The 23,391-nt window shown below is 37.6% G+C and overlaps 1 protein-coding gene across 2 annotated transcripts in view; it reads left to right on the top strand.

Moving 5' to 3' along the window:
* The window catches only part of ARHGAP15 (Rho GTPase activating protein 15), a 662,894-nt gene that overhangs the window by 25,960 nt on the left and 613,543 nt on the right, over window positions 1-23,391 (top strand). For both annotated transcript variants that reach the window (XM_070423457.1, XM_070423458.1), the window contains exon 2: window positions 5,385-5,564. In XM_070423457.1, the coding sequence (XP_070279558.1) occupies window positions 5,400-5,564 (165 nt within the window). In that variant the 5' untranslated portion in view covers window positions 5,385-5,399. The remainder of the gene's footprint in view (window positions 1-5,384; window positions 5,565-23,391) is intronic.

Raw genomic sequence — 23,391 nt, 5'->3', positions numbered from 1 at the left:
ACAACTCTATTCTCATTTAATTACATATGATTGCTCTATCACCCTGACAAACTGTAAGACACTTCATTAAAAAAAGAAAAAGAGTATATCCAATCTCTACTATAGTGCTTGCCACTTAAGAGAATCTCAATGAATGTTTAATGGATAATTTATATTCTGCTGGTAGGAATCTTTGACAAGAGACTTTGTGTTTTTTCTTTATTCTTCCCTGAGCAATGTAGTAATGTTCTGCAAAATTATTTACAAATATGAGAACAATTATAGAATAATATCAAGTTACTGCCATTGTAGAACAAAATACAGGAAAGCTGAATAGAGAACAAATGGAGTGCAGGGGGATGTCAACCAAATGTAAGGATGGGGTCAGAAGGAGTGATAGCTAGAGGAGAGAATGGGGTAAGAAAAATAACACAAACATTGTAGTAGGGGAGGGATCAGCCAAACAGAAAGATCTAAAGAAAGAAGATTTTTAAAATATTTCCTGTAGTCTGTCCCCAAGAAAACATGTGGGGAAGCCAGATAAGAGGCTTTTTAAGTAGTCCAGCCCTTTAACAGCAGCACATCACTAGGCAAATTAGGAGTTGGTTGTGAAATCAATACAAGAATGCAAATGTTGATTTGACAATGAAATTTTTGCAGACTTTGAGGAAGCAGCATGTCCTATAAATGGAACATGGCCGGGCTATGTAAATACAGTGGCTTCATGCTCTTGGTCAGAAGAAAGTGCCGTTGCCCTGAGTGATTTTCCTCACCAGTATTATAAACACACCGTCCTTGGAGTTTGAATCTAATGAGTAATATGGAAGCTCAAGACTTGAATGCACTCAGAGGAGAACCCAGATTTTTCTAGAAAAATTTATATGTTTAATCATAGATTCCCCCCACTCAAATCCTTGGGCATCAATTCACACCAAACCATTTACATTGTTGCTTATCTGCCTAAAACTACTAAGCTCTGTAAATCTGTAGTAATACTTCTTGAGCTCGCAGACTTTAAGCACATCAGTTTCAGGACCCTACAGCCCAGCCTGTGCGTCTCAGTGGTTGAGAATTGACCCAGGAACCAGGAGGTCACATTTAAATTCCTGGACAGGGCATATGCCAAGGTTTTGGGCTCAATTCCTAGTAGGGGGCATACAGGAGGCAGCTAATCAATGATTCTCTCTCCTCATTGGTGTTTCTATTTCTCTCTTCCTTTCTGAAATCAATAAAAATATATTTTAAAAAAAGAAATGGACCCAGCAGGTCATAGCAGTCCTCTTAGCTGCCCCTACCCCCTCACTATCATTTTCTCCAATGACGAAACAGAGGTCCATTGACGTGTACAAGATCACAAAGGTGTCCATTAGAAACAGTGCTTCTAAAGTCATGAGGGCATTTTTTATGTAGCCAATCTACCGTGAACCCAAGGTCTCCATTACAAAGGCAATTTCTAGATTTTCATGCCTTCATTCATTCTTATTTCAATTCACTAAAATATACACTGAAAAAAAATCATGCTTTTAGTATTAGCATTTTCATAAATGTAAAAAATTCATAGATTTGCTGCTAAGAAACACTAATGGGCTTAATAATAAATCACAGAGTAAAATAAAAAAAATATATCATGTACTGGGATATATGAGAAATAACTTTATATCACTTGCATTTACTTTTTAAAAGAATGCACACACACACAAACACACACACACACACACACACTAGAGGCCCGGTTCACGAAATTTGTGAATGGGGGGTATCCCTTGGCCCAGCCTGCACCCTCTCCAATCTGGTATCCCTCTCACAATCCAGGACTGCTGGCTCCCAACCGCTCGCCTGCCCGATTGCCCCTAACCCCTTCTGCCTGCCAGCCTGATCACCCACTAACCACTCCTCTGCCAGCCCGATTGCCCCTAACTGCCCTCCCCTGACAGCCTGGTTGCTCCCAACTGCCCTCCCCTGCAGTCCTGGTCCCCCATAACTGCCTTCCCCTGCAGGGCTGGTCACCCCAAACTGCCCTCCCTGCAGGCCTGGTCACCTCCAACTGCCCTCCCCTGCAGGCCTGGTTGCTCCCAACTGCCCTCCTCCCCTGCTGGTCTGGTTGCCCCTAACTGCCCTCCCCTGCTGGCCATCTTGTGGTGGCCATCTTGTGTTCACATGGGGGTGGCCATCTTGTGCAAGGGCGTGACAGTCAATTTGCATATTACCTCTTTATTATATAGGATACACACACACACACACACACACACACACACACATATATATATTAATCTATATCTTACTCTAGTTAGATATAGAGGTAAGATCCTTTATGCCTACATTAGTGGCCAGATTTGATATATCTTAAAACTCTTCTCATCAAAGTAATGATTATATTTCTATTAGAGGCCCAGTGCATGAAATTCATGCAGGGGTGTGTGTTCCTCAGCCCAGACTGCACCCTCTCCAATCTGGGACATCCCTCTCATAATTAAGGACTGCTGGCTCCCAACCGCTCACCTGCCTGCCTGCCTGATCACCCCCTAACCACTCCCCTGCCAGCCTGATCATTGCCTAACTGCTCCCCTGCCAGCGTGATTGTCCCTAACTGCCCTCCCCTGCCAGCCTGGTCACCTCCAACTGCCCTCCCCTGCAGGCCTGATCCCCCCAACTGCCCTCCCCTGCTGGCCATCTTGTGTCCACATGGGGGCGGCCATCTTGTGTATTGGAGTGATGGTCAATTTGCATATTACTCTTTTATTAGATAGGATGAAATAGGGGGACAAAATCTTTTATTCAAATTATGTTTTAAATCTTATTAAAAGTGAAATTTTATTCTCAATTGAATAAATTTTATAATACATAACTAATGTAGAAACATAAAAATGAAAATATGAGCAACCATCTGTGAAGAAATTCTTAAAACAACATTTCTACAAACAACTTTGTGAGGTATAACTGAAATATAGTAAAGTGCAAATACTGAAAGTGTACAATTTGATTACTTTTAACACTTTGCGGTTGTTTGTCTACTCTCAGCCACCAAAGCTTTTTTACCATTCCGGTCCTATGTCTGCTCTCGGCCACCACAGCAAGGAACCGTACGAATCTTAACTCTATTCATTCATGTATCAGGTCATAATTTCTCTGAAAGCTCTTAAGTGTCTAAGCGACCTTGTCACAAACCAAAACATTGCCCCGACAAATCGGAGATATCAAAACTCAATATAAACAAACGCGGCCGTTCCACACTCGCCATGCAAAACACCGTGGCGAGTCAGTTGCCTTTTGAGAGTGAAGAAATCGACAAGCTTCAGAGATACTTCACAGAATTTCAAATAAAGCTTTACAGATTACGTTTAACTGTAATTAGGCATTCTCGCTTGTTAAGATATTTCAAAATAATACTCCAAAATGGCAAAAAGAAAGTTACCAAAAGAAGTGTACTGCGAATCTGAAAGTAACGATGAAGAGTTTTATTTTGGCACCTTGAATACTGACTCTGACGTAGAAAGTGATAATGTTTGTAGTGATTCTACTAGTAGTGACATAGTTCCAAAAAAGAATTAATAAATCTTGTTTATCCTTCATAATCTTGCATGTTAAGTATCACTGCTCTTTCAATGGAAATTCCGACAAGTACGACACCCATGTCCAAATTTAAACGACCGCAAAGGGTTAAAATATGTAGACTACTACTGTTCAACCATCATCTCAATCATAGATAACAAACATATCTATTACTCCCAAAGATTCCTTGTATCCAGGATAATCCACTTCTTTTCCCATCCCATCCCTAATCACTGATCATCTTTCAGCCACTATTTGCATTTTCTAGAACATTATGTAAGTGAAATCATAAGCACCCAATAAATACTTTTATTTTTTTTGCCTGGCTTCTTTCATTCAGCACATTGAATTTGTAATTTATCCATGTAGTTGTATGCATCAATTTAGAATTTGTCCATCTATTAATCTGTTGATAGTTCTCTGGGTCTTTTTTTGGAGAATAGAATGCATACTCCTTTACTTCTTTCTGTACAGTGTCCTTGGAAAAATTACTAGTCTCTCTGACTCTTAGTATTCTCCTCTACAAACATGTGTTTAATATCTGCCTCATAGGTTTTACAAGGATTAAACCACCGAACACATTGCCCAACACTCAATTGCCTTACTGGTGTCAGTTATGAGGTGACACTTTCCTCCTATTGAAATGCTTTCATTCTTTTCTAATTATTTTAGTGTCCTCTTAAACATTACCATAATTCAAGCCCCATTGTCTGCTCAGCAGACATAGGGCTACCAATATAGTTGCTTCTTAAAATTTCATCCTTCTTTTGGAATTTATTGGCTTCTATAACTGGTGACAAAGTGTTCTGTTGTTTACACACATGCCCACGCTAGCTATGGAATGTCTACCTAGGCGGAATGTGGAGGCAACAATCAAGCCAGGATCTGTTTCTAGAAGCTTAAAAGCTGTGTTTGCATTGTAAAAGTTCTATATTAAATGAGATGATATGTTAATTTGTGGTGCTTATGGGGAGGAGCAGTTGAAAAGAATTCTGGATTTGAGGAAGTAACTAAAGCCCTTCTAATCCACCCATTGCTGCTACCAAAGTTCATTCAGTTCTCTTTGTTTTCTTTTTCCAAATTATTATTTCTTCACTGCTACTCCTTTAAATGTGCCCACATTCAATTGTCCTGCCTGGTCAAATTTTGTCTATGAAAATATAAATAAATACATACATAAATAAATGCATAAGTAAATAAATGGTGTTGATTTTCTCTTTCTTCACATTCTTTGTAAATATTATGTCCAACTAAGCTACTAAATCTAGTTCAGTTGGCAGATGGTGATGGACAAAAGAATTTTAATGCCCCCTGTGGATATTATACGTGTGTGTGGTAGGGTGCGGGGCGGGGGGACTGAGGCTAAGTACCATGCTAATAAGATCAAGCCAACATATTTGATAGTCATTGGGACCAGGGTGGTTTGCTGTAATGACAATTCTATTTACTTAAAGTTGACTTTATTGACATAGTTATTTGTTCACCAAAAAGCAGTGTGGAAGTGGAGTGGGTAACAGATGAAAATGTGAATACAAAAATAATACAACCTAAAGATGACTAGATAACAACATCATGAAATATAAGGAAGATTGTACGATATTGCCATTCATTTTTTAATGGAATTAGACATTGCACAGAGTATGGGCATGTTGCCTATGAACTTTGAAGTCCCCTGGCGTGTACAGCATTGTCCAGTAATTTAATTGACTGAAACAATTACAAAGAAATGAACTTTTTATTTACTACTCAGAAAAGTAAAGACTTTATATTTCATTTTTGTACCTTATTGGCTAACAGGAATGTGCACTCCACCAAGAGTTTTTAGAGAATAATATGATGTTTTTATATTTTATCAGGGATAACACTGTAATATGCAGAAATCTACAAATTCAGATACTTCTGTAGAAACACTGAATTCCACCCGCCAAGGCACTGGAGCTGTGCAGATGAGAATCAAAAATGCCAACAGTCACCATGATAGACTGAGCCAAAGTAAATCCATGATCCTCACCGATGTTGGGAAGGTCACTGAACCTGTAAGTCAATATCCTTAACAACCAAGTTTCCTAACACAGAATTTTGTGTAAAAAAACAACAACAATATGAATTAGCCTTGTTTTATTTGTTTTCCTAATGTGCATGAGAAAACTGATTTTATAATGTATTTTATCTGGCCTACTTATAGTCATAATAATGTCCCCAGTTGCAAGAGAAGGGATGAGCTTAATCCAGAGTGATAAAGTGGATTTGGAGCTAGACTGAAGAGCACCTTTGCCTCATTTTAAGGGTCTCCACTATCATGCTTCAGTGTCATAAAAATAATGAGGTTATGCTAGCATGTGGTGTTTGTACTTCCAAATACAGTACATCTCTTTGAAAAGCCAGAGGCTAAAATTAGCTAAGAATAAACCGAGACGAGAAAAAAGTCTTTGGGGAAAAAAACCCCACAAAAACGTGACAATTTCTTTCTTAAAATTATCCCAGCGATATATGATATTGGAAATTAGGACTGATTTGGAATGAGCTGAAACGATTGAAATGGTATGGCAATTTAAGGTTTGGAGAGGAAGCCATTTTGTTTCGATAATGTGTCATTAGGAAGATTTGAAATAAAATAGTTAGAGATGAACTCTACTGCCAATTGTGTCCCTGCCCCTGCACGCATCCTGAGCCACTAAACACACTGATTGCAATGAGTCTCCTCTGGTTAATTTTCTTCCATAATGGTGGTAACTTGCAGCTGAGGCCATAGGATGTTACAAAATTATTTATGCAATGTTAGCCACTCTTTTGGACCCCGGATCTATGTTGTTTCTCACAGTGAGAGCAAAAGCGAGAAATAGGTTAGCTGGGGACAGGCTGTGTTTTCCAGTCACCCAGCAGAAACATGTGAGCTATTAATTGTGTGTTCCGTTAATATCACAGGGACCTATGAAATATTTGGCTCCCTAACTGAGTTATTAAATGAGATAAACTTGCTGAGTAGCATGTTACCAATTACATGTATTCCCTGTTTTTCACTCAAATTTCAAGTGCAAAATTAACCCACAATCATCTCAGGCATCTGAGAAATATAGGATTTGAATCATTCCTTCTTCAGGTATTAAAGGCAAATTTAGCATAAGGAAGCCAGTGATTATATTTTGAGAGCGAGAAATACACCCTTAGATAAGGTATCCAGAGATGCATTTTTCTTTATTTATTTCTCATTTAAAAGTATTGTCTGCAGGGAGGCACCACACTGCCAGCCCGACTCTGCATTTGAACCAGCTAAAATGTTCCTCAACTATGAACTTGAGGCAGTGGTTAGAGTAAATTATTGGAATCTCTATAATGTATTATCAGTAAGAACTGTACCTTTGAAGAAGTTTAAAAGTTAAGTATATTTAATGATGCCTAACATATTTTATTGGCTGTGTTTAACAAAAGGCACTATGCCGCAGTTGTTTTTGACAAGCATGAAAACATCACAGCGTGAGACTGCAAAAGGAATTATGGAGAGAAATTACAAGTGATCCATCTCTCAATGAATTATCCACCTCAATAGCCCGCAGAACTCAGCTACCAATTAACACCTACTTTATTACATGTTGGGATGTACTTAATAACTTTCATGTGTTTATGCACTATTACCTTGACTGATGCCTCTTGTACAATTAGGCATAATTGGCATATCAATATGCAAAAGTTAAAAGGATTAACCCTCTTAAAACTAATGAGCATTTCTGTATCCAGCTGCTAAATGAGACAAAATTAGCATTTTTCACTTTTGGGCAGGATTTTATCATGCAGTTTCTCATTGTTGATATTACCTTGTTACATAACTTTAGTTTGGGGGTTTGTATGCTGGACTGCTGGAGAATAAGAGTTTTCCAAAGTTAAATCAGCCATAATTATCCCAGCTTTTGTTTCCTCATTCTTAGCCTGGGCAATATGTATTCCTTGATAAGGAACAAAAATAAGTTACTTTGGGTGATGTGTGCTCAGTGCATAATTATATAAAAAGGGTATTTCAGTGAGGATATGTCATTTCACCGAGAAAACTTGGCTGAGATACTGTATTGAAAGCTTGCCATGGCACTAATTTTCTTTCTGTCTCAGTTCTTTTCATCTCTTTTTTTCCATGCACAATTTTCTGACTAGATACTGACAGAATGTAAAGTATTTGGGCATATTTATTCAAACAAGCCTGTTAAAGATATCTGCTCAAGCTAACTAAGAACTTGATCTTTCAGAAGTTGAAGGTTGGAGTGAGGTCAAGGGGGGGTATTTTGAACTTAGGAGAAATAGGAGAAAATGTATAATAAAAATGTGTGCACATGTTTTCTGTACATCTAATCTGTACAGAAAAAATTAAGAATATTTAGAAACTATATATATATATATCTTATGCATTCTATTTAGTATGCATGGTGTATATATATGTGCATCATATTTAATATGCATGGTATATATGTATATATGTTCACTGGCATGACAATTATGCAAATATGGACTTATTAGAGTACATAATAACACAAGAATCTGACCTTATGTTCATAACAATTTAACTTATTACAAAAAGTAATCAAAGGTTCTAGGGTCAAATCAATTATATAATTTTGTCATTAGTTCACAAATTCATCTTCTTTATTTTGTTCAATTATAAGTATGTTCAATACAACTGTGAGCTCAGAACACAATATAAACTTCTCCTATATACCTGATAAGAGCCTATTTGTTGGTGTTTAAATCTAGGAGCAAAAGTTTGAAATGTCAATATGAACATTAATTCAACCCTAAGCCCTGCAAACGTAGGTGAATTTACTTGTTAAATTAAAAGTTTTCATTACCTAAGTGCTGCAGGGAAGCTTTTCAGTGACCAGGTATCGATACTGCATTACTATTTTATTGGGTGGTATGCATCATTTTCCTTAAACACCAAATAATCATTTTTATGTGGTTTATAAGATCGATGCCTTTTCAAAATTCAAAGAGGTCACTTTAGTACGTGGGGAATATTGGTGAGGGAGGAAATTTGGACATGGGAGGACATGTTTAGCAAGAAAATTGCCTATCTGTGAGCAAGATCTGGAGATCTCTGCTGGGAGGGAAGGAATGTTCTTTGGTCTCAGTGGTTTGCTGCCTCACTCTCAGTACTGGAGTGAGCCCTCTTAAAGGTGGACTGCTATTTATATACAGTGGGGCCTTGACTTACGAGTGTCTCGACTAACGAGTTTTTCGAGATACCAGCCGTCTCTCGGCCAATTTTTTGCTTTGAGTTGCGAGCTAAAATTCGGGTTACGAGCCAGCTTCATATACCCCGCTGCTAGTTGGTGCAGCGAACGTCACAGTGAATGCCACAACGTCAGCCCAGCATCACGTGTCTCACTGGTTCACTTTTGATTTGACATACGAGTAATTTGAGTTACGAGCTCCGTCACGGAACTCGTAAGTCAAGGCCCCACTGTATCAGAATGTGCTACCGACAGAAGCAGAAAGCTTAGTGAGTGTAAATGGGGCAAATGAAGTGTGGCTCTTTAAGGGCTAAAAAGGCTAGCATGCAATCCAGCAAATAGCTAATGCAGAAGGTTGTTGCATTAATGTGGCATTGATGTTTTTTATAAGCGTGATCCTCCAACCTAGTAGGCATTTTAGAATAGATATTAATGAAGAGTTTGAATAGTTGAAGTCAGGAAACTGCAGGCATAGGATTTGCAGGCAGGAGTAGTTTCGGTATTTAATGCTGGTGGCTTAAGCAGCAAATGTATGAATATTTACCATTTCCATCTTGTAAACCCCACATAAGTGCATTAATTCATTCATGGCCATTATGGACAGAGAAATATCTTTCTATTAGTGTTCAGATAAAGACTTAGCTTGAACCATTGCTAAACATTAACACATAAGATTCCTTTTGCTTCTGTTAACAGTCTGGGCTCGTTCATGTTCCTTTTTAATCTATTATAGGAAAAAAGAGGAAACAACTTTCTTTTGTTTCTTACTTCTGTGATTATAGGATACTTGCCAAAGTTGTGGCTAGCCAAAAAGGCAGACATAAAAATTGCTACTAAAAATATAAGCCTTCTGTTCAGTCGAGTTTTTAAGAAATGTTATGAGACTGTATGACTTGTCCATGTTTACTTCAAATCAAGCTTATAGTTAGGTTTGAGGCTTTGTTTGTATAAATTGTCCTGAAGTGGATCCTGATATTTAATTAAAATGACACTAAATCACTTTGAATTGATAAGACTTGGCATCTCAAACTAAGGTAATTGCCCGTATTGGTTTTGTGCAAAAATAGTGCCGCTTGGAAAATGTGCAGCCAACACAGACTGTCAGCTCCATTTATAGATCAATATGTGAAAACCATTGATCAGGCAGGCATGGATAACAGTAACACTTTGCATTTATTTGTTGTTTTTATACCACATTAAGGCTTACAGGATTATAGGCTTCCTAAATATTTTGACTTCCTCATAAATATATGATCTGTTGCATGTTAATTAAATGAGAGTCTGCAGCCATTTCTAAAATTGTTTTTAGTTTGATGATTTCCTTTTATTGCTGTGGATTGTATGATCTGGAAAAGGATTAGTTTCCTTCTGCATAAAGATTATTAAAGCTCATTTTAATGTGTCCTACTTAATGTACGATGTGGCTGCCTTTTTGCTTTGAAAAATATGGATACAGACAATTATTTTCTCTTAGCGAGTGGCTGATTTTTTATTTTTTTTTATTAACTGGGCAATCTCAGCACCCAGGGTAGAATTATTTCCTGACATATTTTGCACACCCGGTAGATAACGGGTCTTCTCGATTTCTCCTGATAAAATTTGTTTTCTTTCTTTTTATCTAGCCCTGTAGTACAGGCATCTGATTAAACATTATGTAGAAAATAAACTGCTTCTCAATTAAATTCCAGACACACATAATTTGAATCCTGTTTTTCTGATTCAACAACAAACCTTATGAGCTGTTGTTATACACTGCATCCAGCAGTTAAATCTTCCTTATCTCATCAATGTAAGGACAGCGTTTTGTTCCTAATCTTTATTGGACTATTTCGATGACATTTGTAAGGCATTTTGGTTTATAAGGAAAAGCTGGAGGACAGTGGAGTGCGACTCTCCATAGATCCAAGCTTCAGATATGACTAAGCAATAATGTGTCTTCCACCACAATTTTCTTTGCCACTGAGAGGTCAATTTTGTTGAGAAATCTTTTTATATCCTCCATATACATCAGGAGTGCTGCTTTCAACAAAATACTTGGCCTTTTCTGTGATATTAAAACAATAATAAAAGAAACAAGATTTCAAAATCAGCAAATTTTTTAATGAAATTCAAGGGTTACCTAAGGTACATAGGCTTCTGTAGAGCAGACAAAAATAGTTTATTAGCCTGCATTTTGACTTTTACATAATATGCCCTGGGGAGGGGGGAGAGAATAAAAAACCCCACCAAAGATTGTTTTCCTTGTCTGCGCCATCCCATGTCATCTCATACTGTGAAAATCTTTAACTCTGTTTACCAGGCACAAATTGGACTTGTCACAGGTTCAGAAAGTGTACAGCAGCACTGTAGAGCTGGACTTCAAAGAATGAGCCTGGGCTCCCAGATTCACATACATGGCTCTGCCTTTTCCATTTTATCTCGAGCACGGCTAACTTTGTAATCTCCTACAGATTGAACACGGTGCTGAATGTACACGAGATGAGATACATTTTTTAAAAAGTTAGTCCTCTGATTACTAATTTGAATCCAAAACTCTAACCTTGTTAGCATCTGGACTTATTTCCATAATAACAACCCCTTCAGAACCTACAAAGTAATGAATAATTGACAACAAATGAAATGTTTTGATAGTTGTCGGCACAAAGCATGTTTAATGTTTTGTGTTGCTTCCTAGCTAATTATGTAGATGACACATTTGTCAGACCTTGACTGCCATTAGAAACGTGTTTCCAGAGGGGAGAAAAACAGGCTATTCATAGAGTAATTAACTAGAATGCTCAATGACCTGTGAGAGATTCAAATCGCTGCCAGTTCAGACATTGTTTTGTTACAGAAGCAGAGGGGTAATTAAAATTCCAAATTACAGTCCTATGATGGAGCATTTGTTTGTTGACAGTATACTCTTACTCTAGTTTGTTAATTCTCTTTTAAATTGCTTCTAATCCATTTTATAGCTTTAGGAGTTCCGTCTTTGAATTTACTGACAACTAATATTATGGTAAATTGTACTTCAGTGGAGGACTGAGTGCCTGACAGTTTCCAGGGAGGGCAAGGTGGCTGAGATAAAATAGCTCCTTCCCTAAACTGGCATATCAGGTGCAGTCAGTGGGAATGCCACTGATGGGGAACATCTTGTTAAACACTGTTTTTCCAGTTCTGCATCAGGGAAACACATTCGAGTAGGAAATACAAAGATAAAAAGGAAAGCAATGGTGAACACCTACAATGGAGAAGGAAACCTAATCTCTCAACAAGAAATGATTGATGAAGGGGCTCTGAGACCAAGAGGGAAGAGAGAGGTGTTAGGGCTGAGGATGATTTGGGGAAGGGTGTTGAGTTCAATGCCAAAGATGCAACAGTCTGTAGGGAAGCTCCCAGGAGCCACACAAAATAAGGGCATCTTTTGCAAAAGTACCTTGCGTCGAGGTGAATAACAAACTGCAGGATAATGGGTATCAACCATGAAATTTTTCGAAGAATCATTAGCATAGTTTACAGATCTGGAAGGCTAACATAGCTGAAAAATCCAGCTCAAGTGAAATGGTTATTTAGGTTGCTGAAAGTGAGAATATAGTTTTCTTAAAAAGATCTGACAGAAGTCACACGGTATTTGATGCAGGCGAGCTGACAGAGGCATCCAGTGAGCGTTGATTATCCCGAAGTCACTGTCAGCTAGGATTGATTTTCACTTTCTCCGTTTATGTAACGGTTCCTGTAATACAGCTGACCTCGAATCACGTTACCTTGTCATTTCTCTGCATGGATCAAGAAGAGATGAGCTGAAAATAGCTAGACACTGACCTTGAACTTGCCAGAAAAGTGAGAAGAGACTGTGGGGGTTTTCTGTAGTTCACGTACAAAGATGAAGACAAACTGTTCCTCTGTTGAGTTCGCTGTAGCAGCACAAGGGGGCAGAGCAGCACTAGAGATTACAGGTAAAACAGCTTCTGCACCAGCCTGAAAGGCTCTGAAATACCAAGTTAGAGCCAGAGGTCTCGTTTTTACATCTTAGTGTAGACATAAAGGAGAATTACTGATGAATGAAAATCTTGGTCCCCCTGATGTTCATAATCAGTAATCTAAAAGTGTACATTCTAATTAAAAAAGCTTACCTACTACTCTGTGTGGCAGCAACCATGCTATGCCAGTAAATTATTTGCAGTCTCTTATTTAATTCATATAATACACTTCACTCTTAAAATAACTTTGGGACCATAGTCAATATTATTTAGAGAATTTTATAGAAAATTCCCAAGGTGATGCATGTCATTTTTAAGTACAATTTTAACAGAAGATGGGAAGTCTTTTTATATTAATTAAGTATCAAGCCCCCAAATTAAAATTGGACAGTGTTATATGGTAATGTGAACCCACAGAGAGGTAACATGCAAGCTGAAACATGATGTCTGCCATTTGATTTACATTTGTCAATACCTTGTAGATTTTCCTGTTTTAATACTTGCCTCAGTTTTCAAAATGTCCTTTCTAGATCATCATTATAACCTCGATTAATCTAAAACACTGTAGTTGACATGGTACTTTGCTTGCTAGCACTTAGTTAAGCAAAATCATTGTTGTACTGATGCCGAATGTTACTCATAAATGGTACTCCAAAAACTTGCCAAGTGAAGCAGAGAACTGAAGCAGGTTGAGGAACAGAAGAAGAACAAACACTGACTTGATTATCCCTCAGGTTGTAAGTGCCTTATGTAATGGCAGCATAGCATCTTTGCATGTGTAGTGGCATGGTAACACTGCAACCTTCTGCAGCAACGTGATCCTTTCTTGCATAGAATGAATTCTTTCTCTGTGTGTGCACACACATACACATATTCATTATACTGTGTGCATATACTAGTATACTACATATGTCCTATATAATAAAAGGCCAATATGTAAATTGTCTTTTCAACCAGGAGTTCTAGGGGGAGTTCGACCAGGGGGCAGGACTGGCCGGCTAACCGCCTGTGCCCCTTCTTCCAGGCCGGCCCAGCCCAATTGGCCCTGATCAGGGCTGGCTGGCCGGACCACACCCGTGCATGAATTCATGCACTGGGCTTCTAGTATATATATATCTGTCTATATATACACATATATACAGAGAGAGATGTATATGATGTTTATATATTTGAGATCATTATTACATTCTAGGAAAAATAACCACATACATTAAAAATCTGAAATATCAAGATTGCTTCAATTCTCCTCATCTGTAGATTGACTCAGGGAAGTGACAATAAGTTCCGAGAAATAAGAAGAATTCTCATTTGTTTCAAGGATGGAATAAGTAGGAGATCATTCTGTTGCCACAAATGAGGTTGAAGATATTCAGAATACCTGTATTATCATAGGGATCTATACCTAGTTTGGGCCTCAGGTAGAGAAAATAGCTTTGTGCTTCAAGCATAAGTCTTCCAACGTAGGTTTCCATGTGAATGTGTATGTGTGTGCCAGAGGGATGGGGATGGGGTGAATTGACAGCTACAAAATTGTTGTGTCTGAATTTGAGGTCTTTTTTGTTTGTTTGATTTTTTGTTTAACCTCACCTGAGGATATTTTTCCATTGATTTTTTTAGAGAGAGTAGAAGAGAGGAAGGGGAGGGGAGAGAGAGAGAAAAAAAGAGAGAAAGTGAGAGAGAGAGAGAGAGAGAGAGATGTGAGAGAGACACACTGATTGGTTGCCTCCTGCATGGGCCCTGACTGGGGGCTGGGGATCAAACCTGGAACCCAGGTACGTGCCCTTAACCAGGAATCAAACCCAAACCCGCACAGGCAGACACTCTGACCACTTAGCAACACTGGCCAGGGCTAAAATTGATGTATTTGAAGGCAATCCTGAGGCATTCCTTAGAGGCACACTTCGCACTCCTGCTCCTCAGAGTGCGCAGACGACCTCTGGAGTGCCCAGGTGGTAGGAAACCCAGCCCTAAATGGTTGATTCGCTTCTGTTTATGAGGTCAAGGCAGACATAAAGGTGCTGGCTGCAAAAACACTTCCCCAGAGTTGTTTTCCCCCTCCCTTCAGTGCATAAGGCTTTTAATAAGGGACTCCAGTCCCTGATGTGTTCAGATTCCGTTTATTGTTACCATCTGTTTAATTACCCTCTCAGGTTTGTGTTGGGAAGCATGAAAGTATTTTATCCAGCCTTTGAATCCATGCGTTCTTAAAGAGATGTGGGTAAAGTACTTGTCAGTTTTCAAAAGGCATATTAAAAACTGATCAGCAGAACCATCACCAAACAATATCAAGTAAAGGAAAGGCAATGATTTTTACATGAATGCGTCTTGTAAGTAAGTCGCAGACGTACAGTGCCACTCTCTCCCAGCCACAATGCATCTTCTCTGCGTGTGATCTCATAAGCTTCTCCTTTGAGGTGATGAGTTTTTATGATTCCCATTCACTTCCAATGCACTGGCAGTACGTTTATTGGGGAAGAGATATGGGATTTCAATTATAACAGGAAGTATGGTTGTCATATGTCAAGCAATTTTAAGGATAAAGTAAGAGAAATCATATGCAGGGTGGGATACAAGCAGGTTTACATTTGTGAGTATGCAAAACAGAGTTTATTCTTGTATTATTATTTATTAAGTATTATATAATTTTTCATATGAACAACTGTAAACCTACTTTTGCCCCACCCTGTATATCCTCAGAAAAGGACAGAAAACTCTTTGGAGGAAGGCAAAAAACAAACAAACAATCAAACAAAAAAAAACACCTCAAGAAATCCAGAGTTATTTTATTCTTTTTTCACTTTATCCTATGTATTATTATTATATATATATTTTTTTCTTAGAGAAGCACCAGTTTGTCATTTCTGGTGGCCCCTACCATCTCCACAATATGGTGCATTTTCCACATGCAAATGCCATTGATAACAAAAATTAAACTGACTGATGCAGACCTCTCACCCACTTATGTATAAATTATTTTGTTTACTAGCATTTGGGTGCAATAAAAAATAACATAAAATGAAACAAAAACACATTTGAATGTTTAAGTTTCAAAATGTTTTCGATGCTTTACTCTGAAAACCAAAATATATAAATAATCAGGTGATTTTACTTTCTAAATCAAACAAAGAAGCCAAATGACTGCTAATGTTTTAATTTTTTTTTAAATCACTTAGGAGGTGATTTTAATAAGTGAGCCGCACTTTCCCCCCTGAGATTGCAAGATGGTATTAGATTAAGAATGTGTTTGAAAGTGTTCAGAAATGGTAGTCTTGTTATTAGATGGGTGTCCTTCCACAGTATCATACACATAAACAACATAGATACTGTTTTCTCTGTATCCCTCTGTGTAGAAACCAGTGCTGTTCAAGCCTCATGATCTTATATTATTTCTGTGGGGAAGAGAAATAGTGATGACACTAACTTTCCTCCACTACTTTTGGACACCTGACCTGCTTTCTTTCCCACAGGCTAAAAGGAAGCTACAGTCTTCATATTTCCAATAAGAAGGGACATGTGTCTCCTTGCATTGCATTGTCTTAGATCATATCATGGAGCACAAAGTGACCTAATAGAGGAAGACAGGAAAGCAAAGTGACAGTTTTGTTTGCTCAAATATAAATGCCAACATCAAAACATGGAGGCAAGTCCTAGAGGCCCACTGCCAGATCACAGGAATTTAAATAGCAAGAGCTGTTCTGGACTCAAAATGTATTCAAAGCATAGTCTGTAATCAGCAGTGAAAGGAGAAGGAACAAATAAGCTTTGCTCAGGTCACACAAACTGAGCGTAACTTCTGTTTTCAAGATCCATAAGAAAGTGATTCTGGCTGATACATGATAATACATCACCCACTGTGGTCTTACCTATTGATCATAGCCTGACAATGGGTAACCTTTCATGGCAACTTCCTCTTTTACCATGAATTATTGACAGTGTTAATGCCAATAACACATGATCAAATAGATGGGAAAGAAGTTTACATTCCTGGATGTGCTGTACTTAACCTCCATAGTTTAAAAAGAAAGAAAGAAAAAGAAGGAAAGATAGAAGACATTTTTTTTTTTTCCTGTCTTGGAAATACTGATGAATAGCTTTTACTTTCACACAGGTTATTAATGTGACATCCTTATAATTCTCACCTACAACTTATTTTGGATAGTAAAGACCTATATTTAAGCTAGTTTTGTAATTGTTATTTTTACCCTAGTGTTCTCTATCTTATATAATACAAACCCTTGGAAATGTTACCCTAATGAGTGTCCTGAGGTCCCTGCATTAATCATTTCCTGCTCACTGAGTGGTCATTACCCCAATCCTGCCTCTGTTTTTTTTAAGAATTCCCAAAGTGGGAAAGTAGGCAAGCAGATCAACTACTTTCATACATTCATTGATTAGTTTATGTTTTTATTCATTTAACAGATATTTATTGCCATCCATTATATGTAAGAGCCTGCTTTGAAAGCTGAGGACACAAAACAGAAAGATTCTCTGTCCTGTTGGAGGTTACAATCAAGTGAGGTACACTCCTTATCCCGGGATAGCGCAGGCCTCAGCCCCTTCGCTTCCTAGACCTCATCATTGTCTCTGCCAGTACCTCCTCACTCTCAACAATAGTATTAGCATCATATACTTTACTTTATGTCACAAATATTGTATGCAGGGTTTAAAATTGGCCTGTGGAATAAATAAAAAATGTTCACTCTTTCTTCCTGTAGATGGATTTCTATGGATTGTAAATCTCAAATCATTTTTTTTTTAATTTAAAATCATGGGATTCCTACCTGATATTAACCTACTTTAAACTCTCTTTGACATATTTCCTTTGTCTTGTCTCCTTTGGCATATCCAAGTTATCAAAGTACTTTCTTTGGTAACAAGTCAAGGTGCAAGTATTCTTAACTGGTTACATTTTATTCATTACCCATTTTTATCCCCCCTTCCTTAGTCTTGGTGAATTTATGATAAACTTTTAAGAGTCCATTTTTTTTTTCATTAAAATTAAAATGTTAGTATGTTTGTTTACCATCTATGACTGCTTATGCTTTCAACATGAAAACTGAAAACAGGCCCCACTTAGACTTGTACAGAGCATGCAAAATTTTCACCAAGTTTTTCACTATTAAAAATACTTATTGGATATTTGCTGTTGGTGTCTGGCAGAACATTGTCCTCCAAGTAGACTTGTGGAAGTTTTATGAAGTTGATTGTGGAAACAGTGACCTAATTTACAAAACCTATGTAAGTAGTCCTTATTATTAGTGCTAGTCTTACCTATTTAAGAAGAGCTTGCCATCACGGCCCTTAAAACGAGTTGCCGGCCATGATCAATGTGCACCTGCATTAAAGCAAGGATAACAGCACTGACTGTGAAGCAAAAAGCAGAGCACATAGGCTCAACTGGCAGGATGAGCTATTTTGCAGCTTACTCCATCCTGAGAAATAAAGAAAAACACAGGGAAAAAAGAACTTTTTGAAGAGTAATTTCTTCAAATTGAATAAACAAATTAGGGCCACAATACAGTAAAAGCCAGGTATTGAAATGAACCAAGGAATTAACCAGTTTAAAGATTTAGCTCTGCCTAAGGCAAGTTGATTCTCAGATCTTTGGGATTACCTGACCATGCACAAAATAGGCTCTTTTGAGGCCACACAATTCCTTATTTCTCTCAAGTATGTGTAATTGGTAAGCAGTTTTGCTATGATTATGGACAAGGAAACACAGATCAGATTCTGGATGTATAAAGAGAACTAATTTGCATCTTTTGACTATGAATCTGAGCTTCTCTCCACTCCTCTCCTTTCGAATTCTGAAGCCCCCAGCTCTTACCTGACAGCTTAGCTGCAACTTGTCTTGGAAGATCCATGCTTCCCAAGATCACCAACATGCACCTAGAACTCTGATATCTCTTTTTTTTAACCTGTATTGCAGGACTTGTATAAAAATAATATTGACTTTATATGTGCTAGTTACACATTAAACAGTGAGGCTAATGGGTCTATAACAGGAGTTACTATCAAGTGACTGACTCAGTTTTGCCCATATTATCTTTTGTTTTACTGGAATGGTGTTTTTAAATTTAGTTGGGGTTATGGTATCTTCATCAATTTATGCAAAATGTTTGGCCCTGAAGATATATCAGTTTGTAATCTTAAAGTTATTTCTTTGACTGGCTCGTCAGGTGAGAGCAAACTGTGGCAAGTCAAAAGATGATAATTGTTAATTATAAACTGGGAAATTCAGAAGATGACAATTGTCAGTCATACATTTGGAAATGTAGTCTCTATCACATTTTACTGACAGTGTAAAAGCAGTCTGTTTTATAACTAAATATGAATAATTTTTTTATTCAGATTTTCTCATTTGGGTTTTATTTCAATTTTAGACTTACATTATTATAAATTAACAAACATCTTGCCACCTTTTAGACAACACTAAAAAAATAACTGTGATTATCTATGGTAATGGTGTTTTCTTGTCACCAAGTTATAAATATTCTGTTTATTCTGGGTTGTGTCTGATTTTTTTGTGGGTTTTGTTAAATAGTTCTGAAAACTTTATGCAAAGCAACTTTGTATGTGATGAAGCAGTGCACTTCTAAATCTTATAAAAAAGAATCATACCAGGTCCTTAAAAAATGAAGAATGATGCTATCTAACACTTCACAACATTATACAACATTTAAGTCAACTTAAATCTGACTAATCATCTTAGTACTTATCATTTGCTTTACAATTTTCTAGTTAAACTAATTTGAAGACTTGAAAACTTTGGTAGAAATTTTTATTTAGCTTTCAATTGACATGTACTAGTAACATCCATAAGAAGTGAAACAACCAATGGACATAAGACACTGGGGGTAGGGGAAGCCAGGGGATTGTCAAGGGCAGGGAAAAAAAGGACACATATGTAATACCCTTTGTAATACTTTAAGCAATAAAAAAAAAAGAAAAAAAAGAAGTGAAACAGAAAAGTAAACACAATCAGAAGCTGTGTGCCTTTATGGAGTGAGGATAGGTTCACATGAGGAAGAAAAAACTCCTTTAAACAAAGATCAGTGGATTCTCAGAAATCTCTAGACTTGGAGAATGCATGTTGAATTCGACCTAAAGATGTGTTTTATTTGGCCTAGATAGTGTTTTTTCCTTCTTTCTTTTTAATTGAGCAGACATTTTAATTTAGCACTGTGTTTTCACATAAAATTTTATATATGTGACATCTCTCAAAATACCCAGAAATGCAGGCATTGCTGTTCTGGCTCCCCAAAGAGCAGGCAATAAGCAGCTGCAGGTAAATAGCCATTGCCCAGTCGGGATGGGCCAGTGCCCTCTAGTTCGTGGCAGGTGAACCAGCCACACCCCTGCCCCCCCTTCACTGGGTCAGGTCACCTACCTGACATTTTACTTGGCCATGTCAACTTTGCATTGTCTATCGCAACCTTTTTCACAAGCCTTCTGAGGAAAAAAAGAAGCTGAGTTGTCATGCAGATAACTGCAGAACTCATGTCTCTTTTTAGTATATAACTTTTCCAAGGTGCTGTCTAGGTGGGATAAGGTTTTGAAATAGGAAAAAGCATATATATATATATATATATATATATATATATATATATATAATAGTTTATATATATGAAAAATAGTTCTTTTACATATCCGGGTGGTTATTATATAAATGAAACTTTGTAAAATGTTATCATTTGCTGATTCCCAGAGACACTAATTAGTGCCCCTGTGGTACACAAATCTCCAGTGACAAATCAAAGATTCAGTCATGGGGAGATGTGGCAAGCCTCTGTCCCTGAAGTGCCCCTGCAGGTTCAATCAGAACTGTCATTGGTGAGTATGATAAAGAGACTGTAATGCCCTCGTTTGTTAGTTATGAGTTTGATATGTGCTCAGTGTTTTGACCAGTAACATTTGACTCTAGTATTATTTTTAGGCATTATAAACCTAAAAGCATATAACTAATTTCCTCAAGTACATCTACATGTTACCTCCAAAGTACTTCTGCCATCCTTGGGAGCAAATAGGATTTTAGTGATTATGAACATGAACTTCTATTGGGCAAACCTGGGAGGAAATTCTGGCTCTGCGTTTACTGTACTATGTTACTTTGGGCAAATTTTTTGATGGTTTTGGGCCTTCTTATTTACACTTTTAAATGAATATAAAAATACCAGCTACCTGTAGACTAATGAAGGTTAAAGGAGATAATGTACATAAGTATGATACCAGAGTACATAGAAAGCATTCAAAAATTTTATTAAAATATTATTATAATTATGCCATCCATTTATGTAAAGTCCCTTTGGCAGGCCTGGCTCTGTAGTTTTAAGTTGCCCCATTTGCCCCTCTGCCATTTGACCACCACCTTTCAGCAAACCAGCTCCCAATACTCACCTATATTCTGAACCATTTTGATTCAAATCACCTTGAACTCTTACTCAACCTATTCCTGTTTTATTTCAGCTTCTGATTCTTAGACGAACAGTCTCTAATACTGTTCATGCAATAATTCCTGCTGGCTTCCATCCTCAGCTACGACTCGCAGCTCTTACTGTAATACAAATGTTCACCATTTGGGGCATCTCCTATGGACTTGGCACTGTGCTAAGTACTTTAACGGAGAAGATAAGGCCTCACACCAACAAATAAATGCCGTAACTGAGATGTGAGCCCAAGGATGTCTGATGCCAAAGCCCAAGCTTTGGTCATTGTGAGCCACAATCTGTATTATGGCTCTGATCCTAAGCCCTGAAACCCTACCCTAGGCCCCTGTGATGACATTCTGTTATGTTCATCCTGGCCCAGAGAACAAGTAGGAATCGGACGTATATTCTATTTCATGCTAATTAAAATTATATTCAACTTTAAAGAACCAATTAAGACTCAATCATCTACGCAACATTTTCTCTGACTGGCCTTTCCCTCATCTGAACTGATAGACCAATTATTCATTTGATTAATTATGTAATTATTCATTATTTCAGCTTTAATGTATCTCTGTTTTATTTTGAATGTCTTACCCTTCATTATTGTTGTTCAACTTTTAATATTTTTATATCATATATCCCCTACTAAAATGAAAATTACTTAAAATCAGATATCATAGCTAACTTCAACTGAACCTGGCTAAAAATTAATGTGTCTTATATGTGGTTTTTTTTAGTTTAATGTACTTTAAAAAGTTTAAAATATTATGTGGCTAGTAGCACCTAATGATATCTCTTCTAGTTTCAGAGGGAGAAAAACACAAAGTAAGAAAAATTAGAATCTAGAAATATCTCATAACTAAGGACATAAAAAATAAATTGAGGGGGATAAAACACCAATAGGCCATCTGTGCTTCACCTCATGAACATGAAGTCACCAATGCATCCACCAAAACTGAAATAGTTAGCTAATCTCTTTCACTGTCTGGCTATAATTCAAAACTTATGGGGAGTGTGCCACCCCAAAACTAGGCAAGACTCCCTCTACTGTGCAGTGTTATTTTCTGAAAGGCAGACTTCTGTTCCTCTTCATCCTTCCCCAGCTTTTTATATCCACTCAGAGATCAAAATTCCCAGAAAACAGCAAGGTAAGGATGGTAAGGAAATGAAGTGGGAATTATAGTCACCACAAGAATATTGATAAAGATGGAGCTGGAGTTCAGGAGCACCAGTAGAAGGGCAGGTTGGGGACTTACATTTATATATAGATTTATATATATATGCCAATAGCATCAGAGAACAAGGCAGGAAAACTGAAGGTGATCCCACCTGTATCTAGTAAAACTATACTAGTAGTCTTTTTTAAAAGTATATTTTTATTGATTCTTAGAGAGGGAGGGAGAAGGAGAGAGAAAGAGAAACGTTGATGTAAGAGAGAAACATCAATCAGTTGCCTCCTGCACGCACCCTGACCTGGTATTGAGCCTTCAACCCGGGCATATGCCCTGACCAAGAATTGAGCCTGCAATCTCTTGGTGTATGGGGAGAAGCCCAGCCAACTGAGCAACACTGGCCAGGGCTATACTAGGTCATCTTGTTGACTAAAAATTAGATGGATAACAGAGCTTATCAAACTGCTCTCAAGCTGTACCCAATTCCAAGAGGAAAATTCAATTCCCTCTCACCCAAGTATTCCCAGCGTAGAATCTGGATAATGGATTCAGTCCAGAAATGGTCACTTGACCTGTTGTAATTATTACAGATTGCATTTGGCCCCATGTAACAGCAAAGTGGACATGCTAGCATAAATGAGTAACAGGCTTACATTTTTGTAGTAAGTACTCAGCAAATGCAGTGCTTGGCTAAACAATATATCAAAGACATGGGCTTCTCTCTTTCCACTCACCATCTTTAGAATGTGGTTTATTTCCTATTGCTGATCCTCTCATAGCCAGCAGATGGCTGCTTTACCTTAGCATTTCAGCTGCATTCCAGACTGGAAAGAAGACAAGCAAAGGGCTAAAGGCCTGTGTAAGCTGAACCTACCCTCTTTAAATAGCTTCCTTGGAAAACCCATTCAGTGATTTCTGCTTACAGCTCATTGTTCAAAACCATATCATCACATTTAACTCCAAGTAAGACTTGAAAATGTAAATTTTAATCAGGATACTTGCTGCTGCAAACAAAATATCAGACAGAGCTAGGGCTAATAAAAGATCAGAATAAAATGATAAAGTATATTAAGAGTGAGGTGGGAGT

The sequence above is a fragment of the Myotis yumanensis genome, unplaced genomic scaffold (genome assembly GCF_028538775.1).
Source record: "Myotis yumanensis isolate MYYU_CA2020_CCGP unplaced genomic scaffold, mMyoYum1.0.hap1 SCAF_8, whole genome shotgun sequence".
Lineage (NCBI taxonomy): Eukaryota > Metazoa > Chordata > Mammalia > Chiroptera > Vespertilionidae > Myotis > Myotis yumanensis.
Note: the sequence above shows the minus strand (reverse complement) of the source record. Positions and strands in the feature narration are given on the sequence as shown.